The 22818-nt window shown below is 47.6% G+C and overlaps 3 protein-coding genes across 7 annotated transcripts in view; all 3 read left to right on the top strand.

Moving 5' to 3' along the window:
* The window catches only part of cenpp (centromere protein P), a 65773-nt gene extending 64123 nt beyond the window's left edge, over window positions 1-1650 (top strand). Inside the window, exons 8-10 of one of the 2 annotated variants that reach the window (XM_086039855.1) lie at window positions 1101-1180; window positions 1260-1351; window positions 1435-1650. In XM_086039855.1, the coding sequence (XP_085895981.1) occupies window positions 1101-1180; window positions 1260-1351; window positions 1435-1619 (357 nt within the window). In that variant the 3' untranslated portion in view covers window positions 1620-1650. The remainder of the gene's footprint in view (window positions 1-1100; window positions 1181-1259; window positions 1352-1434) is intronic. The other variant, XM_086039856.1, reaches the window with a different exon arrangement.
* Window positions 1651-2235: 585 nt separating this feature from the next.
* rbbp5 (retinoblastoma binding protein 5) lies at window positions 2236-8813 on the top strand. 3 transcript variants are annotated; one of them, XM_086039852.1, is made up of 14 exons: window positions 2237-2556; window positions 3143-3168; window positions 3245-3417; window positions 3592-3732; window positions 3873-4035; window positions 4132-4241; window positions 5023-5142; window positions 5256-5409; window positions 5485-5556; window positions 5691-5808; window positions 6151-6220; window positions 6407-6642; window positions 6886-7134; window positions 8505-8813. In XM_086039852.1, exons 1-14 carry the CDS (start codon window positions 2538-2540, stop codon window positions 8555-8557), a joined length of 1704 nt encoding a protein of 567 aa, XP_085895978.1. In that variant the 5' UTR covers window positions 2237-2537; the 3' UTR covers window positions 8558-8813. The 3 variants fall into 3 exon arrangements, with proteins under 3 accessions (XP_085895977.1, XP_085895978.1, XP_085895979.1); XM_086039853.1 differs by having other exon boundaries at window positions 2242-2556; window positions 6886-6963; XM_086039851.1 differs by having other exon boundaries at window positions 2236-2556; window positions 6886-8813.
* A 1103-nt stretch (window positions 8814-9916) lies between these two features.
* ippk (inositol 1,3,4,5,6-pentakisphosphate 2-kinase) lies at window positions 9917-22355 on the top strand. Of its 2 annotated transcripts, none has more exons than XM_086041484.1 (14): window positions 9917-10183; window positions 12861-12920; window positions 13946-14041; window positions 15708-15774; window positions 15867-15997; window positions 16810-16899; window positions 16982-17040; window positions 17120-17192; window positions 17669-17851; window positions 17918-18032; window positions 19400-19535; window positions 19901-20000; window positions 20071-20162; window positions 20485-22355. In XM_086041484.1, the coding sequence occupies exons 1-14, from the start codon at window positions 10103-10105 to the stop codon at window positions 20699-20701; spliced, it is 1500 nt and encodes a 499-aa protein (XP_085897610.1). In that variant the 5' UTR covers window positions 9917-10102; the 3' UTR covers window positions 20702-22355. The 2 variants fall into 2 exon arrangements, with proteins under 2 accessions (XP_085897610.1, XP_085897609.1); XM_086041483.1 differs by having other exon boundaries at window positions 9919-10183; window positions 19898-20000.
* Window positions 22356-22818: the final 463 nt, after the last annotated feature.

The raw sequence follows: 22818 nt of genomic DNA, 5'->3' as shown, positions 1-22818 counted from the left end.
ATTGGCTGCAACAAGTTTTGTTCTGAGCAGCCAATCAGAGGACGGGAAAAATGCCGATGTCATCGATGAGAGCACAAATTTGAAATGAAATAATAGCATTTCTAATATAGTTGAAGTGATGCAAGCCAGCACTACCCTCGGGCAGATTAGATTGGCATGGCAATACATGGATGCTGAAAGCTGATTGCATGAAAAAAAAAAATCAAACATTCTTGTAGAGAATAAGATAATGCAGTTTCATGGAACTAATATTACAATTTTGTTTGTAAATGAACGTCAGCACTTCTCACCATCTATGTGTGTGTTTTTCTAACAAAACACAAATATCCAATTGCAATTATTTATCCCCCCATCACTTCACTTATAGCAAAAGCAAATGTCAATGATGTCATTTCAACAAAAAAAAATCAATACGAGCTTCCTCGTGGGAAAGTGGATGTAAACACCATCCTATACAGAGTAAATATATGTTGAACAATGTAACATCCTAAACCCCACGATTTCTGAAAGAAATATTTGCATCTTGGAGGCACCTACCTCAGGTCAAAAATGTTCAACATGCGGCCTGAGAGGTCAAAATACTAGGGACAGCTCTCAGTCCTTAGAAGTGTGTTTCGTTGTGTGGAACCATGTTGTGATGGTGCAACAAACATGTGCCGTGACACACGCACACACGTGTTCTTCCTCTTGTTCTACTTTGCTTTTCCTTTTCTTCTTCTTCTGGTTCTTGTGGTGCATGATGGACTTACCATATGTTGTCGTTGGGGAAACATAAATTGCCGAGTCAGCTTTGATCTCGAATTTCAGTTTGGGGGTGGGGGGTGGGGGGGGATGAGTGTAGGAGAGGAGAAGAAGCCTCCAAAAAGGTTCAGCCCTCCTTCTCCTTCCTTCTTCCTCTGCTGAGCACTAGATTAGCTTCAAACATGCTTGTGACACCCCCTGCTGGTTACTTGGGCACCACACACAAACGCAATGTGTTGGACTAGTGGCCACCCAATCACAGGGTACAAAGACACAGTCCCCGGCGTTCACTTTTTAGGTTTTTAAAACCCGTATGTGTGTCTGTAATAATAATAATTGTGTGTATGTTTTTACTGTAGGCCAAGTATGGGCATGTGGCGTCTGCTCCTGGTGGTTGCAATTCACCGTTGCTGACTTTTCATCATCCTGATCTTCCAGGGTAAAAAAAAAAAAATCTATTTGAATGAATTTGCCCTTCTTTGTGCCACTTTTAATTTTTTTTTCTCCTTTCATGTCAGCTTCACATTTTTGGCTCACTGGTCAGTGGACGTGTCCAAGGAAGGCGAGGTCACCCCAAAAGTGGACCTGCTCACAAAGATCCCAGACAGAGGTGAGGTGCTCCCCTCGCACACCTCTGACATGAAGAAGAAACGTTTCATTCATTCCTAATAACATGAATAATTGTCTCGACAGCTTTGCAGCTGTTCCCGTCTCAGGCCGTAAGTGGCGCCGCCGAGGCCTTCCACAGCCTGTTGAGGTTGCTGGGGCCTGAAGCTGCCTTGGAGGAGGTCATCAGAGCGGCGGGACTCATAACTGATGAAATGCATGAAGACGGAAATGCCATCAGTCCATTACCACCTCCCATAAACATACCGTAATGACAATTAAATACAATAAATAATAATAAATTAAACATGTGCATCATAATTCATTCATTGTGCCTTCTTCTGGTGTGTGTGACTTGGCCACTGGGGGGCAGTATAATACAGTCATGCAGACAAAACGAAAAGTTTCACCACTATTGTAAGTTACTCACTAACTTTAATAGTAGTCAATCCTTGCAGGAAGAGGTTGCATAAAGGTTAGGACATTTGACTTTCTGAAGAAACCCAAGTAATAAAATACAACTTAAAATTGAAGGAAAGCTGAATAGAATGTACCTTACATCTCAACAATAAAACTAATATGAAAACGTTGAAGCAAAGCATTGTTGTTTGTAGTCGGAGCTTGTTTTTTGTTGTAGTTGTTTTGTTCAGGCATTTTCTTGGTCTAATTGTTCATTCCTGGTCTCCCCTGTTTCTACAGGGGAAACAAGTAATAAACACGACTACAATTTTGAAGGAAATAGTTATTAAAATTAATGAATTGTCTATAATTAAATAAAGTATAAAAATGTTTGCCAAGTGGTGGCTGTTCGCCAGTCGTCTCCGGTTGTATTTTGTTCTGGCACATTCGTGGTCGCATTGTTATGGGTCCTTTATTGTGTCTCCGGTAGAATCTCAAGGCGTAATAAATACGACAAAATATATGAGGGGATATTAATTACCATTATGTTATAAGGTCATCGGTTGGAAAGTAAAAGAGACACATTTTGACACAATCTGCCTTATTTTTAGTCGCCTATGTGGTTTTACTTGTTTCAGGCATATTCTTGGTCACATTGTTTGGGGTCCTTGCTGAAGGCTCGGCGGGTCTCCCGGGTCGAAACAACTGAATTAGATATACGAATCAAAATTGAAGGAAATATTGATTAAAATCAAGTTATTGGACATCGTCGGACCCGCGTTCGGCCCACAATGAATCTTGAACTGCTCGGTAACTAAAGAAAACGCTTACCTGCTTTAAATGATCACGTCTTTCCTCAAAATTGCGATGTGATTGTTGTGGTCAGCCTCGCGAGCTAGCCTAGCACTCACATCGACGTTCAAATGATGAGTTTTCTGATCTGCTTACTGAAATAACACCCGTTCTTGCTAAGTAATTTAAACGTCATGTTTTACAATGTGAACCGGGTGTGCATGTAACCATGGTAAGTAACGTTAGTCTGTTTAATCACATGAACTGTTTAGTGATGTATTTATTCGTTGTAAAAGACAGGTTGGTATTGAAGCCACTTGCTTCACTTGTTCCTTTAAATAGTTACATATTTATATGTACATTTTACGTTGCAACCACCCTCTTTGTTTATTCTCCTATTTAGCGCGTTCACATTTTATTATTTTAATATTTAAAATTGCTTTCAAGTTTCAGCATGAATAGAAAGAACAAGGTGACTAATGTATCTATCTAGCGAGTACAGTATGTGTTGTTGAAAATTTGCACTTTGGAATCATGTTGACATCTGTGGAGTGTGTGTCCACTATTCATATCTATTGCTTCCTCATTTTTCTTTCTTCCTTAGAATCGTTTGGGCAGAACTATCCTGAGGTAACGCAAACACAGACAACAGTCTTAGAAAAATGTACAACCGCGTCTTAGCTCCCGTATTGTTTGCACATGTCAGGAGGCAGATGGAACGTTGGACTGCATCAGCATGGCCCTCACCTGCACTTTCAACCGCTGGGGGACCCTCCTGGCGGTGGGCTGCAACGACGGCCGCATCGTCATCTGGGACTTCCTGACGCGCGGTATCGCCAAAATCATCAGCGCCCACATACACCCCGTCTGCTCCTTATGGTGTGACACGCAACCGCATACGAGTCCCCATCTATTACTGCAGCACTAACAAAGATGTTTTGAGAAAAGAGCTTATTTTTGACATTATCTATAAATTCAACCAAAAACATGTATATGGACTATTTCTGTGGATTTTGATGCAAGTTCATGGTGGGGGGGGGGACTTACTTCCAGTTGGAGTCGAGACGGCCACAAGCTGGTGAGCGCATCCACGGACAACATCGTGTCACAGTGGGACGTGCTGACGGGCGACTGCGACCAGCGCTTCCGCTTCCCCTCGCCCATCCTCAAGCTGCAGTGCCACCCCAGAGACATGTAAGTCGACCAGAAGAGACATGCGGATGTATACAACACTGTACTTTGGTCAGCCTTGGTGGTTCTTGGAGAGCCAAGTATTTTTCGAGGTGTTATTTGCTGCAGAACCTTTGAGTCAAACATGATCGCTTGTTCCGTAGGGACAAAGTGCTGGTATGTCCCATGAAGTCGGCGCCGGTGCTGCTCACCCTGTCCGACTCCAAACACGTAGTCCTGCCTGTGGACGATGACTCGGACCTGAACGTGGTGGCGGCCTTCGACAGGCGGGGCGAGTACATCTACACCGGCAACGCCAAAGGAAAGGTCAGCCAGCCGAGACGGCCGGACGCGTGCGTGCCGTTCATTGGCTCCCGTTGAATCAGACAGATGTGGTAATGAGGAAATTCTCGCGCGGTGCAGATTCTGGTGTTGAACACAGACACTCAGGACCTGGTGGCATCGTTCCGAGTGACCACCGGCACCAGCAACACCACCGCCATCAAATCCATTGAATTTGCACGCAAGGGCAGGTGAGAGAACAGTTAACACGTGTTTTCTTTCAACTTGTATTCTTTCAACCGCCATATTCTTGTGTTTCTCTGCTTTTTAAAAAATAGTTTCCCTTTGCATCAGTATTATTAATAGTGTAATAATCCATCTTTTTAAAAAATATTATATTAATATATTTTTTAAAATCTAAATAAATACTATTATTAAATAAATGTATATATACTTAAATTTGCATTCAAGCACAGCTAAGAGGATACTCCACTGGGTCTTGAAACTTTTTTTTTTTTTTTCCCATTAGATTTTCCCCAAAATAGGATAAATAAGTTCAATGAATACATTTTAAGAATCATAAAGAGTATATAAATAAATAAAAAACATAAAATCAATGAAAAATGATTATTACATCTTCAAACAGATAATATTTGTCTTTTACTTGTTTACGTTTTTAGTTTAAGCACACTTTTGTGCCTGTGAAAATTTTTGGAGTTATTGACTCATTTTAGTTTCTTAATGATTTTAGAGGGCCGAAAAATTCATAGAGTAAATATATAAAATAATTAAATGAACTAAACTGCATTATATTAAAGGGTTTTTTAACGTAAAAAAAAAGTCAAGTAACTGTAAAACATCATTTTACATAATTAAAAAAAAAACATACAAAATATGACATACAATGAATTGCTATACCTATAAAAAGAATTGAAGAAAACGATAATAAAAAAGACAACTCAATTGTAATTTTTAATGACAATCCTATCCATGAACCCCAGAAGTCAGTTTGGCAAATGTCTCCCTTTGCAGTTGCTTCCTCATCAACACGGCGGACCGCATCATCCGGGTTTACGACGGCAGGGAGATTCTGACCTGCGGTCGCGACGGCGAGCCGGAACCCATGCAGAAGCTCCAAGACCTGGTCAACAGGTGCGGCCCGCCTGACCCCCCTGAACTTGACCGTTTCCGTGCCAGAGGTGCTCAGGTGATGACGCCTTTTCCCGCGCCTTACCGTCCACCGCCGTTCTGGTCCCGCCGCGCAGGACTCCGTGGAAGCGCTGCTGCTTCTCCGGGGACGGCGAGTACATCGTGGCCGGCTCGGCCCGCCAGCACGCCCTTTACATCTGGGAGAAGAGCATCGGCAATCTGGTGAAGATCCTGCACGGCACGCGAGGGGAGCTGCTGCTGGACGTGGCCGTAAGGACCTGCCGGTCGTTTGCGCTGCCGCACATTCTCCGCACTCATGTCACCTCGCTCTTCTCCAATGTCCAGTGGCATCCCGTGCGCCCCATCATCGCCTCCATCTCAAGTGGAGTGGTGTCCATCTGGGCCCAAAACCAAGTGGTGAGTAGGAGCCCCTGCTCAGATTTGCCAGGGAAACATTGCGGAAACACCTTCAGCGCTCGATGAATTAAAAAGAGAGAGAGAGAGAGAGAGAGAGAGTAAATAAATGCCAAACTGCTGTTTTTCACCCGCAGGAAAATTGGAGCGCTTTTGCGCCGGACTTCAAAGAGCTGGATGAGAACGTCGAGTACGAGGAGCGAGAGTCGGAGTTTGACATTGAGGACGAGGACAAGAGTGAACCTGAGCAGACAGGTGCGAGGCTTTCGGTCGGTTCGCTCGTGTGCTGTCATTTCCTTCACCTTCGGGTGGACTCAAATGTAAAACATTAGATGGCGTTTTGAATGATGTCGTTTTCATTGCAAAATGTCTTGAACAATATTGAGCCCACTTATTAGTGAATGGAAGGAATTTGTGGAATAACCCGACCGATGTACGTAATACTAGTTAGACAATCAACGTTCTCATGACGTGAGCGCTCGGCGTGCCACCGGCAGCCGTCGTTAAATTTGACATGCCGGCATTATTTGCACGCATCCCGTGATTGGAATTGCTTTGTGTGCAAGTGACCGATCTCGCCGCTTCTCCCCGCGGCAGGCGCGGACGCGGCCGAGGACGAGGAGGTGGACGTCACCACGGTGGACCCCATCGTGGCTTTTTGCAGCAGGTGAGGAAGGCGGCGGATTGGCCCAGCGGCCTCAGCAACTTCAATAGACGACACGCTCGGGCTTGAACGCCTTCGATGGCAACTGCAAGTGCGGAGCGCGGACCTCCGCCAAGGCCAAACGAGCCGAATTTGAACTTGTATAAGCTTCACGCGCGTCCTTCATCGCTTGGTGTGCGTTTCCCGCAGCGACGAGGAGCTGGAGGATTACAAGGCTCTGTTGTACCTTCCCATCGCCCCCGAGGTGGAGGACCCCGAGGAGAACCCCTTCGGCCCCCCGCCGGACTCCACGCCCCAGGCGGGGGCCGCCGAGGAAACGCAGGCGGGCGGCGACAAGAAGCAGCGGCCGCCGTCCTCCGACGGAGCCCCGGCCAAGAAGAAGGCACGCACTACCAACATTGAACTGCAGGGGGTGCCGGTTGATGGTAAGAACGCTTCGCCACAAGTTGCGGCACTAGTTTGGTGTTTAATTCTCTGTGACAGCTTGAAGCAGCAACCTTTGCCTCCCTACTTAGAGAACCGTGCACGCAAGAGAGTGAGAGCTAAGGCATACTTGACAAGCGTGTCAGAGATTTCAGACGGCTCTGTCGCGAACTAAAAGAGCAGCACCATTTCAAGGCAGGCGCTTTGAATCGCCACATCCGAGTGGCCATTGTTTTCTCTTGCAGAGGTGCACCCCCTGCTGGGCGTGAAGGGCGACGGCAAGTCGAAGAAGAAGGCGGCGGGCCGGCCCAAAGGCTCCAAAGGTAAAGACAAAGACTTCCCCTTCAGGCCCAAGCCCTACAGGGGGGGCGAGCGGCCGTCCTTCGCCATGGACGTCCTGGGCAGCTCGGGCCCGGGAGGAGGAGGAGGAGGAGGAGGAGGAGGAGGAGGAGGAGGAGGGATGAAGGGCAGGGCAGAGGGGGGCCTGGCCACAGGTAAGTGTGCCATTGCCCCTGATGCTGACAGGGGGCGCCGTGCTGCTCCTGCTGGTCCTTCTGCTCCACTAAGATCCGCTGATTGACAGCTCAGCCTGTTTCCCCTGTGCTGCACCCCACCCCCCACCTCCCCAGCCAAACAATAACAACATCAACATCAGGTCTCCAAAGTGCCGCTTCTCAAACTGGCGTCCAAACTATGCCACAAAAACAAAATCATTTGCCATCAGTCTCGTCGTCACCTTTCAAAAAGTCCCACACCTTTTTTTCTCTTGGGAATTTGGTCCTTTGGAATTTTCTTTGGAAAAAAATTGTCATCTTTTAAATTCCTCTTAATGGCATTTCGGGTACTCGTGCTCGTTTTGTTGAATTGCTATTTGGATTATGATGGGGGTCTTTGGACAAGTGTCTCCCCCTGTGAGGGGTTCCTGGACCTCCAAAGTTTGAGAAGTCTGCCTGGTGGAAAGCCACAGTCTGAGACAGTGGACACTTGATTAGGAACACCCGCACAATCTCAGGGCGTCAAATCGGGACGGGACGACGTGACCGCTGGACTAACGAGTTAACGTTCCAGGCCATGTTCGTTGCGATGTCTTGCTGGTCGACGATGCACAGCTGAAGTTAGGAAAAGAAATCAAAATGTCGAGTTTTTAAAAGTTTGCCCATTGGCGGTGTACCTAAAGAAGTGTTCGGTGAACGTAATTACACACATCATCCAAGTCACTTGTCTCCATGCATCATATGTTCAGACTGTGGTTTGACAACTTTCAACCCGCCCCCAAACTACAGCACTAATTGATGTCAATGATTGGCTGCTCCTGTTCCCGCTTGGCCCTCCTGCTCCCCGCACCCGCCCCGCCCCGCCCCGCCCCGCCCCGCCTCGCCTCGCCTCGCTCCTTTGGCCTTGTTAGGTGTGCTGCTCGCTTCCTGTCCTTTTTGTCCTCTTCACGAGACTAACTCCTGCTCCTTTCACATGAAGAGCCTTTGTGCAGTTAGCGGTGAATATCCCCCCACCCGCCCCCTACCCAAATTCTTTGTGAAATAGTGGCAATTGCTATGCTTAGTTTCATGACGGCGCAATTCTACAATGTCTTCTAATTGAATTTGTATAACATTCAAAATAAGTGCCTGATCGCTCATGAACATACGAGCGACCTCAATTACTACTTGACTGTTATCCAGGACTTTGGCTGCATTTTGAGGCGTTAGAGAGAGTACAAAAATATGCCTTAAAAGCTGCAAATCATTTTTCAGACAACAGTTGAGGGTACATCAAAAAAAAAAAGAACAACAAGAACTCAAGAATAGGTCGTGCATGAAGAAATCAGCTTCTTTTGGAGTCTGACAAGCGACGTGCTCCTCCTTTGCAGGGACGCTGGTGACGCAGACGTACAAGCAGCACGACATAGGAGGCCTGGACTGAGGCGACAAGACAAAGAGACATGCAAATTCCCGCTGTGGCCTACACACTGTGAGCAAGCAAGAAAATGCGCTCTTTCCACTTCTGTCACAAGTGGGAAACTCCCACACCTCAGTCGGGCCCACCAACAGGAAAGATCACGTCCTCTGTACTGTTTGACTTGTATAGAATTGTGTCATCAGAGTGTGTGCGTGCGTGTGTGTGTGTGTGCTGACTTGTTGTTTTTATACATATTAAAACATTTTGGAATCAATCTTAAGTTATCAGAAGCCATGTGTTCAGCTTGTCACACTTGACTGCGAACAAGCGACTATCTGGTTGTATTGGTTGTATACTGCCATTCACTGAATTCAATTATAACATGTCCCCTGATTAGAAAAATAACAGTGCACAGTAGGCTCGGGCTAGCTAGCAGTTTCAAGATAACGTCTGTTTCAAAAGTGCCACGTCTTGTTGACAGTGGTATGAGCTGTTTTTTATTTATTTTGTCTCCTCGTCGTCAATACAGTCGAGTGACAGGACTAAGGCCAAACTAACGATTATTTTAATCATTGATTAATCTGTTTATTTGCTGGTAGTTGGACAAAAACGTTTTTAATTTCAAGACCTTATTCAAAAACAGTACAGTGCATCATTTCAAATTGAGAGTGCAGAAAATGCACAAACATACAATATGTCCCTTGTAAGTGATTATATAATTTTCAACATATTATTAAAAGAGGGGAAACAAACACATTATGAAAATTTGATTTTGTAGTTATTTGTTAGACATTTGTTAGGACGATATTCTACTGGCAGCAAAATACCACAAAAAGTGCACGTAAAAAAGTACTGTATATATGTAAGCCTTAAATAATTTATTCCAAGGGACATGTCCCAGATAAATCCCTGTTCTCTTTCAAAATAAAACACTTAATATGGGGGCGAGGGCAAACATTACTCATCGATCATAAGATCAACTCGACGTTTCCACTTCGGGATGATGACAGAAAAAACACGGAAGATCCGCCCGTACACTAGACTGGTCAATCAGAGTGGAGTGGGCACGGTTTTCAACGCTCGTAGGTGACGGCGATTGGCTGGTCAGGCCTGTCAATCAAAGCAGCACGTCAAGCTAACGCAGTACGCCTGTGGGACACAGCGGAAGCGCTTTGCTTCCGAGTCAAATCGTTTACTAAAATTAAAGCAAGCGCCACCAAGTATTTGTGATAATATCCGTGACTATGTCCTTAAATCCATTACAAATGCATTTAAATGTAACATTTTAGAGTCGCGTAAAAGAAATAATGCATGTTATTGTTGAATCTGTGCTCAAGCAACTCGAACGTCAACGTGACGTGTTGTGTACTTTGAAAACGTCGGCGGAAGTAGGTGTGCGCTAGCGGGCGTTAGTCGGCAGGTTGTAGCAAAAGTGGATGTGTGAAGCCGCTGCTAACTGACTCGCAACTAGTTGGCGGACTTGCAAGCGGCCGCCTCGCCACTTGCCAGCGTGTAAACTCGCCCGGCGCCGCTCAACGCCAGCGGGGGCCAGCAGCCACGTTGGCCGCCATGGAGCTGGACAAGATGGACGAGAACGACTGGCGCTACCACGGCGAGGGCAACAAGAGCCTGGTGGTCTCCCACGTACAGGTGAGTCGGCTAGGCTAGCGCGCAGACGAGTTGGGCTCAAACGCTTTCCGGACCGCCGCTTGACACTTTGTTTCATCTTCAGCCGGCCTCGACTCGCCGGCAAAATGTCCCGAAGCATGTGTCTTGAACGCGTTGGCGGAGGTGTCACCCGCCGGTCGGGGGCATATGTACGTAGCGTCGTTGGGCTGTTGTGCTAGCATGGCGACAATTCAATGAAAACACGCGTCAAATCGTTCCAACATCACAAAGAAGCGACATGTACGTGCTGGCCCGAGTGGGGGGCGGGGGCGGCGGGGGGTTTTCTCATCACGGAGCATCCCGAAGGTGCTCTCGGGTCCGGTGGCAGCCGGCTGAGCTGAGCTGGGCTGAGCTGAGCTGAGCTGAACTGAAGTGCGTGTGCGTGGTGCGTTCACGGACACGCGCCCGCCCATCCCCTCAAAGCGCTGGACCAGCCCGAGCATGTCGACTTTGAGCAACAAGTGATCGAACGACGTCGTGTTCGCACATGCTGCGCATCAACACAGCAACTTTGCTTTGCTTTGCTTGTTTGTTTGGGGCGAGAAGGAAGTGAGCAGCCTTTGAGCTCTCTGCTGCCCATTCCTTGTTTTCCATCATTTGAGTCATGAAAACTTGACTTCGTCATTCCAACATCTCTTCAGCTCTATCAATCTTACAGTCCTGGGAAAGTGATGAGAGCACTGTTGATTTCCAGTTTTTTTGTTTATTTGAAATGCCTGGCACACAACTAAAAGTGTGACCAAGTGAGAAATACATTGGAGTTGAATTGAAGAGCTGATCTTGAACCATTTTTCTTTGTTTGTGTGTGTTTTTTTTTGTCTCATGGAAACCAAAATCAAATTCATACAGTAACAGTTCTGGCAAAAACGGTGCTTTTAGGTATTCCAAGTTTTCTTTTCCACCTGTGGGTCACTTGATACATGTTGAGTGGTTGCAGGCATTAAAAGCAACACGAAATTGAACAAAACAAGGCGGCCTAATATTTGTCCCCTGACTGTATAATGTCAACTAGGGGTATAACAGAAACTGATTGAATCCGAAAATCGTTTTTTGATTTCAAAGATGTGAGTTCCACTCATGCGGAGACATGTATTGAATCGTCTTTTATTGGAGAGTTATCTCTACAGCACCGACGAGGTCATTAAACAACTGCACTTTCCGCTATCTTAACACGAGCACATGATTGGGAAATGCCGCAGACGGGCTAACGAATGGCGTTCTTTCTGGCAGTGTTGTTATAACACTTTACGCTGTGGGTATTGGAACATATACGGTTTAGCAGCACATGTAGACAGACCACAGGCGGTTTTCTTTATCCTCTGCAAATTCGATTGATATGACTGCAGCTTGCGTAATCGCAGTAGTTGTGAAACTCTTCTTTGTTCGCCTCTGCGAGAATACGATCCTGTCGTCCGGGTGGCCGTACACCCAAAGATGGCGTACGATATTGCCAAATGCTTAACGAAACAACAACACTCATACGGATGTCACGACAAACAAACAAGCAGTGTGGAGCCAATGAACAAGAAGCAGCGCAACCCGCTGGCTGCAAGAGAGGCAAAAGGCCGACTTTGTCAGCCACTTCCAGCTCGGCTGGTCGTCGCCATTAGCGAAGGAGCCGCGTCCTCGCGCGGCGGGCGCCTTGCTTTGGCTGCCGCCTGCGTTCTCGTTGGACCGCACCTAGTGAATATTTGTATAATTACTTCATCCATTAGTTGGCTAAAAAAAAAAAAATACCGAGCATTGGTTTATTGCGCAATGTGTAATTCATGCTCTCGCTTGCTCGCCACTTGCGAGGTTGCTTCAGCTTCAAGTGCATGCCAAGTAGACGTTGGTCAGACTTAGCAAATTAACAGCCTTTTGTCATAAATTGATTAGGGTTGTCTTACCGGTTTGCTCCGACAGAAAATCTTGAAAATGTTGATCGTTGTCATCCGAAGTCAAAGCGAGACGTCTGCCAATGCCTTCTTTTGATTACACATAAATGTCACACATTTTTACTCAAGTTCACTTTTTCTACATAATTTTTGTGCACCGATTCCGAATCTGCCCTTGTTTTTCTCTGGCACATCATCATCATCATCATCATCATCATCATTATCATCATCATCATCATCAGTACAACAATATGTTATGTAGTAATATATTTCTGAAGGAAACATTAGGTTCAGCAACAGGTGGAATTATTTTTTCTGAAAGGTCACATCGCTTGACATAAATGACAACAACGCCTGGTAAAATGCGTATTGCGCAAGCTTTTAAAGGTCAAAGTTAAAAACCAAAAATGACCCCAAAACAAGTCAAGACGTTTTTTTTTTTTAATCAGTGTCAACAAAACATCATGAATTCAAATTTGCCGTTGGCCAGGTGGAATTCGTCATTTTGCACAAATCTGAGAATATTTTCTGTGGGATGATTTGAAGTGAAACTCGGCCATTAATTGATGATCAAATTATCTGTCATTCATTTGATAATCAATTACTTGTTGATGATGTGCTTAATTGTTGCACCTCTAGTAGAGATGAAGAATTGCAAGAGTACGTGAGGGCCTTGAAGCTTTTTTTGTTTTTTTTTTGTATGCCATGAATTCACGCACGACGTCAAATCCCCACCAACGTTTTTGACGTGCGTGTGTGTGTGTGTGTTCTCCCGGTCGCAGCTGTCCAAAGTTCTTCGCCTGCTCAAATATCCCGCCGAGGACTCTGAAAACCCGCCACAGGTAAGCCCAAAGTGTCTTTTTGCCCCTTTTGTTTCCTCTCGTTTTTCCTTTCCGTGAGCTTGAAGGTGCGTGCGTGCGTTATTCAAATTGTTTTGCAAGCACATCAAGTTCAGCAGATGCTTGTGGGCACTCGCCAGCGCGCACGCGTGCACAGAAGCATGTCGAACTGGTTTGGCCGTCAAGCCGCCGTCAACTCTGCATGCAAAAGTCTGTTAATCGTGCTGGCAAACGACGACGGCAGCCATTTTCAAAGGAGCCGAAGGCGCTCGCAAAGGCGGATGCCGCAAAAGTCGCTGGCGCTTGAGTGCGGCGCCTCCTGCGAGTCGTACTTTCTCAAAGGAGTTGTCCTTCCGAATGACAACTTTAAGTCGCTGCTAGTTTTTTTTTTGCCTTGGTCATCTCAACCAAAACAAGTGTATTTGTTTTTGTCAAAGTCTTGAGACTTTCAGCCTTTTTGTTTTCACCGCCAACACTCATTTGCCCTTGGAGGCCAAATATGACAAAAAAAATGTTGGCGTCGCACCGCTGGCATATTTTGAGTTTTCTGCCCGATTGTTTTTTTTTCAGGATCCAACAACAAAAGCAATAGAAAACGCACATGAGGTGCAGATAGTATTTTGTACATTTCAAATGTCCCCCAAAAGGAAAACTTTCCAAATTCAGTTGTTTCTACAATGTCACGCAAATCGTCCGTAGTGGGATGTGAACACGCTGTCGAGGTGTTTGGTGGCTCCAACTACAAGAAAGCCGCATTTGCCACCTTTTGCGTGCTCACTGAGCTGAGGACCCACATTGCCACGTGGGCACATTTCGCCACATTGCTTCCGGAAATTGCGGCCTGAAAAAGACCTTGTTTGCTAGTGTTGCAATGGAAAAAGCCACCGAGGATGTTTGCCAAGGCCCGAACGCTTGTGGGCCGGCGACGAGGCTCCCGCCGCCACTTTGCATGCTTGAGGCGTGCGCGACACACGTGACCCGCCTGCCGTTGCGCTCATGTGCGCGTGTTGTACGCGCGTGCCTTTCAGACGGCAGAGCAGGCCTTCCGGCAGATCCAGAACATTGTGGACTTCAGCTCCAACGTGATGAGCGGCCTGCTGGGCGACAAGTTCATCCACAGCGGAGTAAGACGCGCGCGCACCCCACGAGAATGTCGCCATCAACGCAGACGTTTGAGCGCAACAATTCCAGCCTTGCTTGACAAGGCGCCGCGCGCTTGCTTTTTGCAGCCCGAAGGGCAAACGTTTGGGTTTGGGCGGGTTCGATTCGGGTTAGGATTTGGCTTAGCCAGCTTGGATTTACAATGAAGGGGCTTACTCAGGCCACTTCGGGAACATTCCGATTGGATTGAATGTCAGTATTCACACTGACCACGAGTGCGTTTTGAGCATTTTGCGCTTGGCAACGCGGCGGCGTTTCGAAGGGCCCGAAATTGTCCCAAATCCATGCGGTAAATGTGAGCGCCAAAAGTTTGAAACATCGGCGGCGCAATGAATTGAAATTCCATGACGATCACGATTGTTACGCTCCACGATTACAAAATAATTGGCACCAGCGTAAAAAGCGGCCATTCGTATGCATTTGTATCCAACCTACCGTTTGTTTGCGCAGGGAAATCATTCTTGAATTTATACATTTGCACCTTCTTTTATTTTATGAAAACGACTTTGATACGTTTTGTTTGGTTCCAAAGGAACGTGCAATGTATTTGGCTTTATATTTTTCGCATTTAAACATTTTCTTGTTTTTGTACCCCAAAATAAATGATTGTTTGAATAGCCGTGATTTCAGTCATTACCAAAATAATCGTAATCGAGCGGCGTTGCGCTTGAAGAGAAAATGGCAGCGGGACAAGAATCGGCAGTGTTGTGGCGACGCAGCCCGTCAGCTGACGTCCATTGAGGATGAAACGCAAGAGTGTTTGTGAAAGTGGCCCAGCGTCACACACGAGAAGCCGTCGCCGTCCGCTCGTCGCTTCACGAGCTGGCCATCAATGCGGCCTTTGTTGCTCCACAAAGTTAGTTGCCTTGCAGTCAAATCTCAAAGACATCAGAGAGAAAATGGCCCATCGCTAATACGGCATCATGAGGAATGCGACAAGATGGCCCCGAGAAATACGACGGGGACTTGCCCAAGTCGAAACATTCGGGACACTTGCATTTGCTTCTAAACAAAACGGAGAAATCGATTTGATGGAAAAGTACAACAAAAATACAGTGTTTGGATGAAAAATACACCGCTCGTGAGAAACATGCAAACATTTTAGAAATACAAAGATATGACAAAACATTGTGCAAATATAGGATGAAAAAAATAGATGCCAAAAAAATTAGATTGAAGATTCGATAACACACAATTCTTAGAAATAGAGATTTGAGGTGGAAAAAATACAAAAACATAAAAATGCAAAAAATACACAAAATTGTCGCTGTCCTGCGAAAAACACATTTTGTTTTCATTGTTCTTTTCATTTTTATCGGAACAGGCGTAGCATTAACGGGAAAATGAAAGAAAAAAATCCCAAATCGGACATTGTTTTTTTTTCACAGTACAGCGACAAAATATTACAGAAGTAAAAAAAAGGTTTAGAAAAAACATGACAAACATTTGAAAACAATGCACAAATATGAGTTGAAAGTAATGCAACACATGACGCAAAAACAAAGCAAAAAACAAAATGTTGGGGCGACATTCGACAAAACTACAAAAGATTGTGACGGGAGACCCGTTTTTTTTTTTTTTTTTTTTTGGGTTTTTTTTTTTCATTTTTTTTTTCTCTTTTGCTTGCAGGAAGTGGTGAAGCTGCCGCTGGAGTTTGTGCGTCAGCTGTCAATCAAAGTTCAACACCAGCGGCCCGGTAAGACACAAGCACGGCGCCGCCGCCGCCGTGGAGCGGGCGCCAAGCGACTCATGTTGACACGCGTGTGTGTGTGTGTGTGCGCGCCTTAGCCTGGCGCTGCGACAAGGTCATGGACATCTACAGCGGCTGCGCTCTCTGCCTGCCCAACTTGACCGTGCCCGGCCTGCTGCTGCACGCGCACACGTCCGCGACGCTGCCGCCGCTCTGTGTGGAGATCAAGGTACAAGGCGCACACGCACGCACACGCACGCACGCCAGTCGTGTCTGTTCAACAAACGCACGGTGCGCATTGTATGGACCGGTATGCCACAACAAAAAACAAACAAACATTTTCTGGGGTGTTTATTTATTTATTTTTGAAATTCAAATAAGTGGGTTTTGAATATGCGTGTCGCCACGATATTGTTTTAAAATGCATTTGCTATCAAATATACTCTCCCGTTTTTATTTAGACTTTATGTGATGCCGCTTAACCCAAGAAAAAAATCCCCAAAAGATTTTAGCCATAATGATGACGATAATCCCTGATGTTATCCAATAATTTTGCCATAAATTCGGTGACCAAAGAGTCAATGACAAGCGGCGGCTTTAGAAAGAAGAAGTGAAGGATTTCCACCAGCTCCATTTTGTAATGCCAGTTTGCCTGATAGCAGGCATTCTTCCGCTCTCAACCATTTTGATAATTGATTGTTTGGAGCCGTCGGCAAAGTGAAAATTGTGCAAACCTCTCGACACTAAACGTTGCCTGATTGGATTTCCGTCGGCCTTCGTGCAAGCGGACCGGTTTGATTTTGCGTTGGATGGAAATAACATTTGAGCTTTTGCTTTGGCAAACGATGACCGAACCGGTAACGAACCCCGAAGTTTGCCGAGGACAACGTCAATCCCTCTCGTCTGACATTGCGCAATTGCCGTTTTTGAAGCGCGAGACAATACCGAATAAACGCTCATTGGCTCCTAAACAGGAATCGGGGCAACAAAAACCGTCTCCCATGAATGGACGGATCGTAAAAGTGTCTGTGTGCATTTTAGCCCAAGTGCGGCTTCCTGCCGTCCGCCAAGCACGTCGGCCGAGACGTCAAGAGCAAAGTGTGTCGCTTCTGCATGCACCAGCACTACAAGGTAAAGGCCGATGCCAGCGTTTGCCAGCGTTTGCCAGCGTTTGCCAGCGTTTGCCAGCGTTTGCCCTTGTTGACCGCTGCAGGTGGCCATCGGGCGCTGGAAGAGACGCAGCCTCTACTGTCCTCTGGACTTGTTCTCAGGGTGGGTGCGCCCGCGCGCCGCCGGCCGCCAGCGAGCTTTGATTTGGTCGGCTCGGTGACGCCTCGGCTTGTTCCCGCAGGAGCAGAGCGAGGATGCACTTTGCCGTGCGGCAGCTCGTTGAGGAACCTCAGAACAACTTCAAAATCTTTAAGGTGCCACTTTTCATTCGTTTTGCCACGGTCAACTTTTTGCCAATCGATTTCTTGTCCGGAATAAAACAAACGAAAACAAACACAAGGTTTTTTTGGTTTTTTTTTGCCTTGATTTGACTTGAAATACAATTTGGCCACACTTCATTTTTCAAAACTCAATATGCAAATATTATGTCTTGTCATGATATAGTCAGATTTACAATTACGTTGTATGTATGAATTGAACGCTTACATTTTTTCTTTTATTGCATTTTTGATTGAATTGAATAATTGATTTTATTTAGTAAATTATTACGGCATTGGTTCATTGTTACCAGCTTGTCAGCGCCAGCCAGTGCCTTCCAAAAAATATTTAGCGTGCAAGTGGCGCCCCGTTCGCCGTTGCTTGGTTTTGACCTGGAAAAAGAGGGCGTCAAGCGGACGCTGACGAGTGCTCATGCGCGGTGCTCACGTCCTGCTGTTGGCGTGCCTTCCAGGGGGGGCAGTGCATATACAGCAGCAAGGAGGGCGGCCACGGCGGCCACGGCGGCCACGGCGGCGGCGAGGACTCGCCGGACCTCAACTCCCTGCTCTACCACCTGCGACCTTACTTCCTGTACGCCAACAACCGCCTGCACGGTCACGTGAGCGCCAAAGCCGTCCTCAGCGACTTCATCCAGGTAAGCGCTCGCCACGCTCACCTTTGAGCATTTGCTGTGGCTCAGGTTCTCATTTATGCCGCGCAGGTGCTGGTCAACGCCCTGCTCAGCGGCGGAGGAGGCGGGGTCGAGACGGAGCGACGGGAAGAGGGCCGGACTTTCTGCGAGGCCAGCCTCTTCAACAAGGAGAGAAGTCGACACGGTCAGAACACGCCACCTTTTGTGCCTGGCCTCGGTCACGTTGCTTGTCTTCATCTGTCGTCGGGAGGAAAATGACCCTGACTAAACGCCGGTAACGTGCTGCATCTCCGTCTGGAAAGATTTCCATGGAGGAAATGGAGCATCCTGTCACTGTGCAGGTGACACTGAAAATGACTTAAAAGGTCAGGGTGCGGAGATTGAAAACTTTTCTGTAGCCCTCTAGGACCGCCTTTTCTTTTCTGTCCTTAAAATGTGATGAGGTCGTTGGTAGGCAGCAGTTTAATGACTAGCTCCAATTCAGAACGTGTCGTCTGCCGTTTGAATCTGCCGGCCCCCCCTCGTCTTTCTGAGGCTTTTTCCGGAGCTGTGACGTCACAGTAGCCGGAGGATTCGGTGCCTACTAAGCACGAACGGTCCGATAGCGCCCCCTTCTGTCGTTTGAAAATCCTCTCATTCCATTCAATGCGCTGCGCTGCGCTGTGTAGCGCATGCAAATTGTCCAGCCGTCGGTGTAGCGAGCGGTTTCGCTTTATCTACGTCACTTCCGGTGGCTTGGAGCCGCGGCGGCTCCTCGAGCTTCCGCGAGGTTCCGGAACGCTCGGAACGAGGGAGTAAAAGCGATTTCCTAATCGATCCGTGGTGGACAACTTGCAGGAAGTGACTGGTATGTATTCCAATGAGAATATGAATTTGAACAGACTGTGAAAGATGTTTGCACCCTGACCTTGACTTCATTGCTGGGGATGTGGCATCTCCCATGACATGATCAGCAGACTGACTAAATATTGATGACGACGACGATGATGATGATGCAGCGTGCATTTATTAGTCATCGTTTGCGTGAATTCCCATTTTGACGCCGTCTAAACGCTGTAGGTTGAGTCTCTTCGTCTGACATGAAGATGAAAACGACACTGGCTAAATAGTGGTCGTCCTGCCGATGACGCACGTCTCGAAACGGTGGATAAAGAGCGGCGTCATGATGACACCGGCTAAACGCTGGGGGGGGGGGGGGGGCCATGTTGAATCTTCATCTGTCACCATGGTGAAAATGTCACTGACTAAACACCGGTGCTGCGGCTTCTCTTTATGATGAGGACGTTTGTTTTTGCGCCGGTGATGTCACTTTTCTATCTGCAGCACGGTGACAACGCCGACTGTTGCCCGGTGACGCGCGTCGGCGAATCACGTTGGCCTTGTCAAAATGTTGCCGACGTGGCATCTTCACCGTACGCACGTACGATCTTTTCATCCGAGGATGTCCCGTTAGTTGAGCTCACCTTGCTCGTCATCGCGTGGGAGCGGCGGCGCGATCGCTAAAATGGCGGCGTGGCGCTGATGCTGACGGCGGCGCGGTTGTGTGCGCAGGCTCTCAGGGTTTGCCCGGCGACAGCGTCCTCTCCCGCATCCTGCACGCGCAAATGTTGGACAACTTGAACATCGAAGGAATTTACCCGCTCTATCGGCGGGTGGAGCAACACCTGCGCGACTTCCCCAAGGAGAGGTAATGCCGGCGGTGGGGGGTGGGGGGCGACATCACTTCCTGTCGCCATTTCTCCCCCCCGCGACGTGATTCAATGTGTGTTGAAGTAGGCCGAGAGAGTCTCGGTGCACAAAAAAAAAAAAAAAAAAAATCATTTGTGCGTGTGTATGTGTGAGAGCAGAAGAAAATGCAAATTGTGTGTAAATTTCAGTAGTGACTGTGAGAGCATTTGAGTGGTGTGTGCAGGAAAACCCGTGAGAATGAGAGCGTTTTAGTATTTTAAATGAGAGGGAAAAAAATCACGAGGGTGTGAGAGGCAATCGTAAATTTTGTCAGTCTTGACTGCTGTAAAAATCATCCCTTCCCGCCGGGCCCGCCCCCAGAAGCGGCCTGCAGGTGGACGGCCCGTACAACGAGGCCTTCTTGGAGCGTCTGCAGAAGTGTCCCGCGGAGGACGACGGTTCGCTGGACTACGCCGTGTCCAAGGTGAGCCGGTCTGTTGCCGCGGCGACGCCCCGCCCACTCCCCCGTTGTGAGCGCGCCGTGTCCCCTTCAGGTGCAGCAGTACCGCGTCGCCATGACGGCCAAGGACTGCTCCATCATGGTGGCCCTCGTGCCCGCCGCCAACCTCGACCACGACCAGGACGTGTGAGTGGCGCTCTCGTGTGCACAGCTGACATACGTGCTACTGAAATGCATATTACGGCCCCCCCCCTTTTTTTTTTCCCCCCCACTCTCACACCACTGAAACTGACTCTTGTGAACAACTCAAACGTTCATACACTTTTTTCACACGCACTTGTCAAATGCTCTCATGCGCACCACTAAAATCCTTTTGCTGTACTCAAACTCTCACAAACGAATGAAACTCTCTCACACTCTCCTGGTTTTTGTTGTTGTTGTTGTTTTGTTTTTTTCCTCTCGCGCTGGCTACCTGGAAGTGACACGGCTGTCCGCCGCTTGCGTGCAGGTTGTGCCCTCAGCGTCGCCTGCGGGACTTGCTGTCGTCGCGCCCGCCCAGCTTCTCCTACTCGGTGTCCATCCTGGACCTGGACCCCAAGCCGCTGGACAGCATCCCGCTGCAGCTGGGCCTGGACCACAGGATCGTGTCGTGCTACGCCAGGACGCTGGCCGCCGCCGCCGCCTCCGACCGAGACGAGCGCGCGCTGCTCTTCAGGCCCGTCTGAGCTTCCTGCTCTCCTCTGCCTTCACTTCCTCTTTGATTGACTCACGTCCACTGGGGGTGGGGGTGGGGGGGGGGTCTCCCTGGATGGACGCCTTGATTTCAGGTGTCTCCATGGCAACGCTGCTTACCTGGATAGTGCCAAGAGAGCCTTCGAGGCTGGTCATGATGATGTCATTTCCTGAATGTATTGCGGGACCTTCGCCAAGCCACTGAGGGCCCGGAACGCATTTTTACTTGGACTAATGTGACCGTGTGTGTGTGTGTGTGTGTGCGTGTGCGTGTGCGTGCGCGCGCGTGCGCGAGAGCCCCTTTCACTCAGGACCTTCAAAGTTGCAGCATGAGAGAACACGCGTGGCTCTGAGTCTGTTTCACGCAGACATTCGAAACCTTGCGGTCCCGACATTCACACAGATTTTCGACGCAAATGAATGAAAAGCTGGTCACAAACCTGCTTCCGTTTTAAAGCTTGAACAGAATAATCAGTTTGCCGTCACAGGCAGGCAGAGTTTCACACAGAGGTGCCGCGTCGGCGCTGGCTCGCTGTTGCCACAATGGACTTCATTCAAACATGATCACCGGTTGCTTCAAATGTGCTCAACAACCGGTGTACATCATCAAATGAACGCGTTTTTCTTTTCAGTGTAAGATCGAGCACGTCCACTAGACAACACCCTGACGGACTATCAGGTGAATGCAAAAAAAAAAAAAAAAAAAAAAGTCCTGCACTTCATTTGTTTGCACGTGATTAAAAAGTCATAAATTGTATATATAATATATAACTCGACCACATTTTAATCCTGTGCAACTAATGTCCATTAAATCAAATGAAGTCCATTTCTTTTTTTTTGTTTTTTTTTTGGGTAGTCTGCGTAGGACATTGCAACAACTGTTGCGCATTTTAATACCGCAACATGGCGCACGCCACAATGGGATGGGGGGTGCGGGGGGATGACGAGCGTCGCCATTGCGCTTTCATCGGATGTGATGGTGGCCACTCGGAATGTGGAACATGAGCAGCCTGATGATTGATTGCCGCAGTTGGATGACAAGCGGGCGGGATACCAACAAGTCAACCTGGTGCTAAAAGTCGGAATCGCCGTCACACCCGCCTCGGTTGCGCCGCTCATTGGACCTTGCGAGGCGGAAGGACGTCAAAACAAAAAGTCGGGTGGTAATAGGCAGACTTTGACAGGCGGCGTGAAAGGGGCCTAATGTGATGTCACTTCCTGTGAGTGTCCAGTCTGATTATTGGCTGGAGTGTTGTGCCATCTGCGTGTGCGCGCGTGTGTGTGTGTGTGTGTTTTCCCAATGTGGACTCCTGGATGGTGGTGGTGCGTGTTGGGGATGAGTTGTGTCAAATTTGAACCTGCAGTACGAAAGAATAGATCACAGAAAAAGCCCCCAAATCAAGTATAACAATCATTTATTTTTAAAGAAAACTAAAAATGACGTATGGACCTCGGAGGACTTTTAAGAGTGTGTGCGTGTGCGTGCCAATGTTTGGTGGGGGTACACAACTTTGCGAATACAAAGGCTGCTTGTCTGCCGTTTTGTATGTAAATTATTTATTTTTGTAGATTTTGACCAATGAGCTCTGCTGTCACATTCACAATTTATACTGGAGCAAAATAATAAAAACACTTTGAAACATAAAAGATGTCAGATCAGTCTTTTTTCCCCCCCTTCTTTCTACTTTCTCATCTATTCCTCCATCTTCTCATCCTTCGTGTCCGCATTGTCAATCTCTTTGGGCCCGCTTGATCTCCTCATCCTCCTGTTCTTCCTCTCCTTGCTGCCTTTTCCCTTCCCAAGTCTCCTTTTGCTCCTCATCTCCTCGTTGTCCTTGTTTCTGTCCTTCTCCATCTTTCAATTCTTCCTCCCTTGTTCTTTTTCTCCAGCTTCTCTCATATCTTCCTTCGCCTCATCTTCCATCTTCACATCCTTGTTTAACATTCCCGCCTCCATTGTGCTCCCGTCCTCCTCCTCCCTCCCTAATTGAAAAAAAAAAAAGCAATAAAAACAAATGGCGTCTGTTCCTGCTGTGCGCACGTTGGCCTCTTGGGGGCAGTGTGATGCCACGTATGTATGGCGCACACGCAATGAGACGAAAAGAAAGTT

The sequence above is a fragment of the Filicampus tigris genome, chromosome 9 (assembly GCF_054856515.1).
Source record: "Filicampus tigris isolate MCC_2025a chromosome 9, RoL_Ftig_1.0, whole genome shotgun sequence".
Classification (NCBI taxonomy): Eukaryota; Metazoa; Chordata; class Actinopteri; order Syngnathiformes; family Syngnathidae; genus Filicampus; species Filicampus tigris.
Note: the sequence above shows the minus strand (reverse complement) of the source record. Positions and strands in the feature narration are given on the sequence as shown.

Coding starts and splice junctions, on each gene's coding strand:
- rbbp5 (XM_086039851.1), top strand. Junction 3,733..3,872: donor CAGTGCCACCCCAGAGACAT/GTAAGTCGACCA, acceptor CTTGTTCCGTAG/GGACAAAGTGCTGGTATGTC. Junction 4,036..4,131: donor CCGGCAACGCCAAAGGAAAG/GTCAGCCAGCCG, acceptor CGCGCGGTGCAG/ATTCTGGTGTTGAACACAGA.
- ippk (XM_086041483.1), top strand. CDS start 10,103: ATGGAGCTGGACAAGATGGACGAGAACGACTGGCGCTACCACGGCGAG. Junction 15,775..15,866: donor AGTTCAACACCAGCGGCCCG/GTAAGACACAAG, acceptor TGCGCGCCTTAG/CCTGGCGCTGCGACAAGGTC. Junction 20,163..20,484: donor CTCGACCACGACCAGGACGT/GTGAGTGGCGCT, acceptor GCTTGCGTGCAG/GTTGTGCCCTCAGCGTCGCC.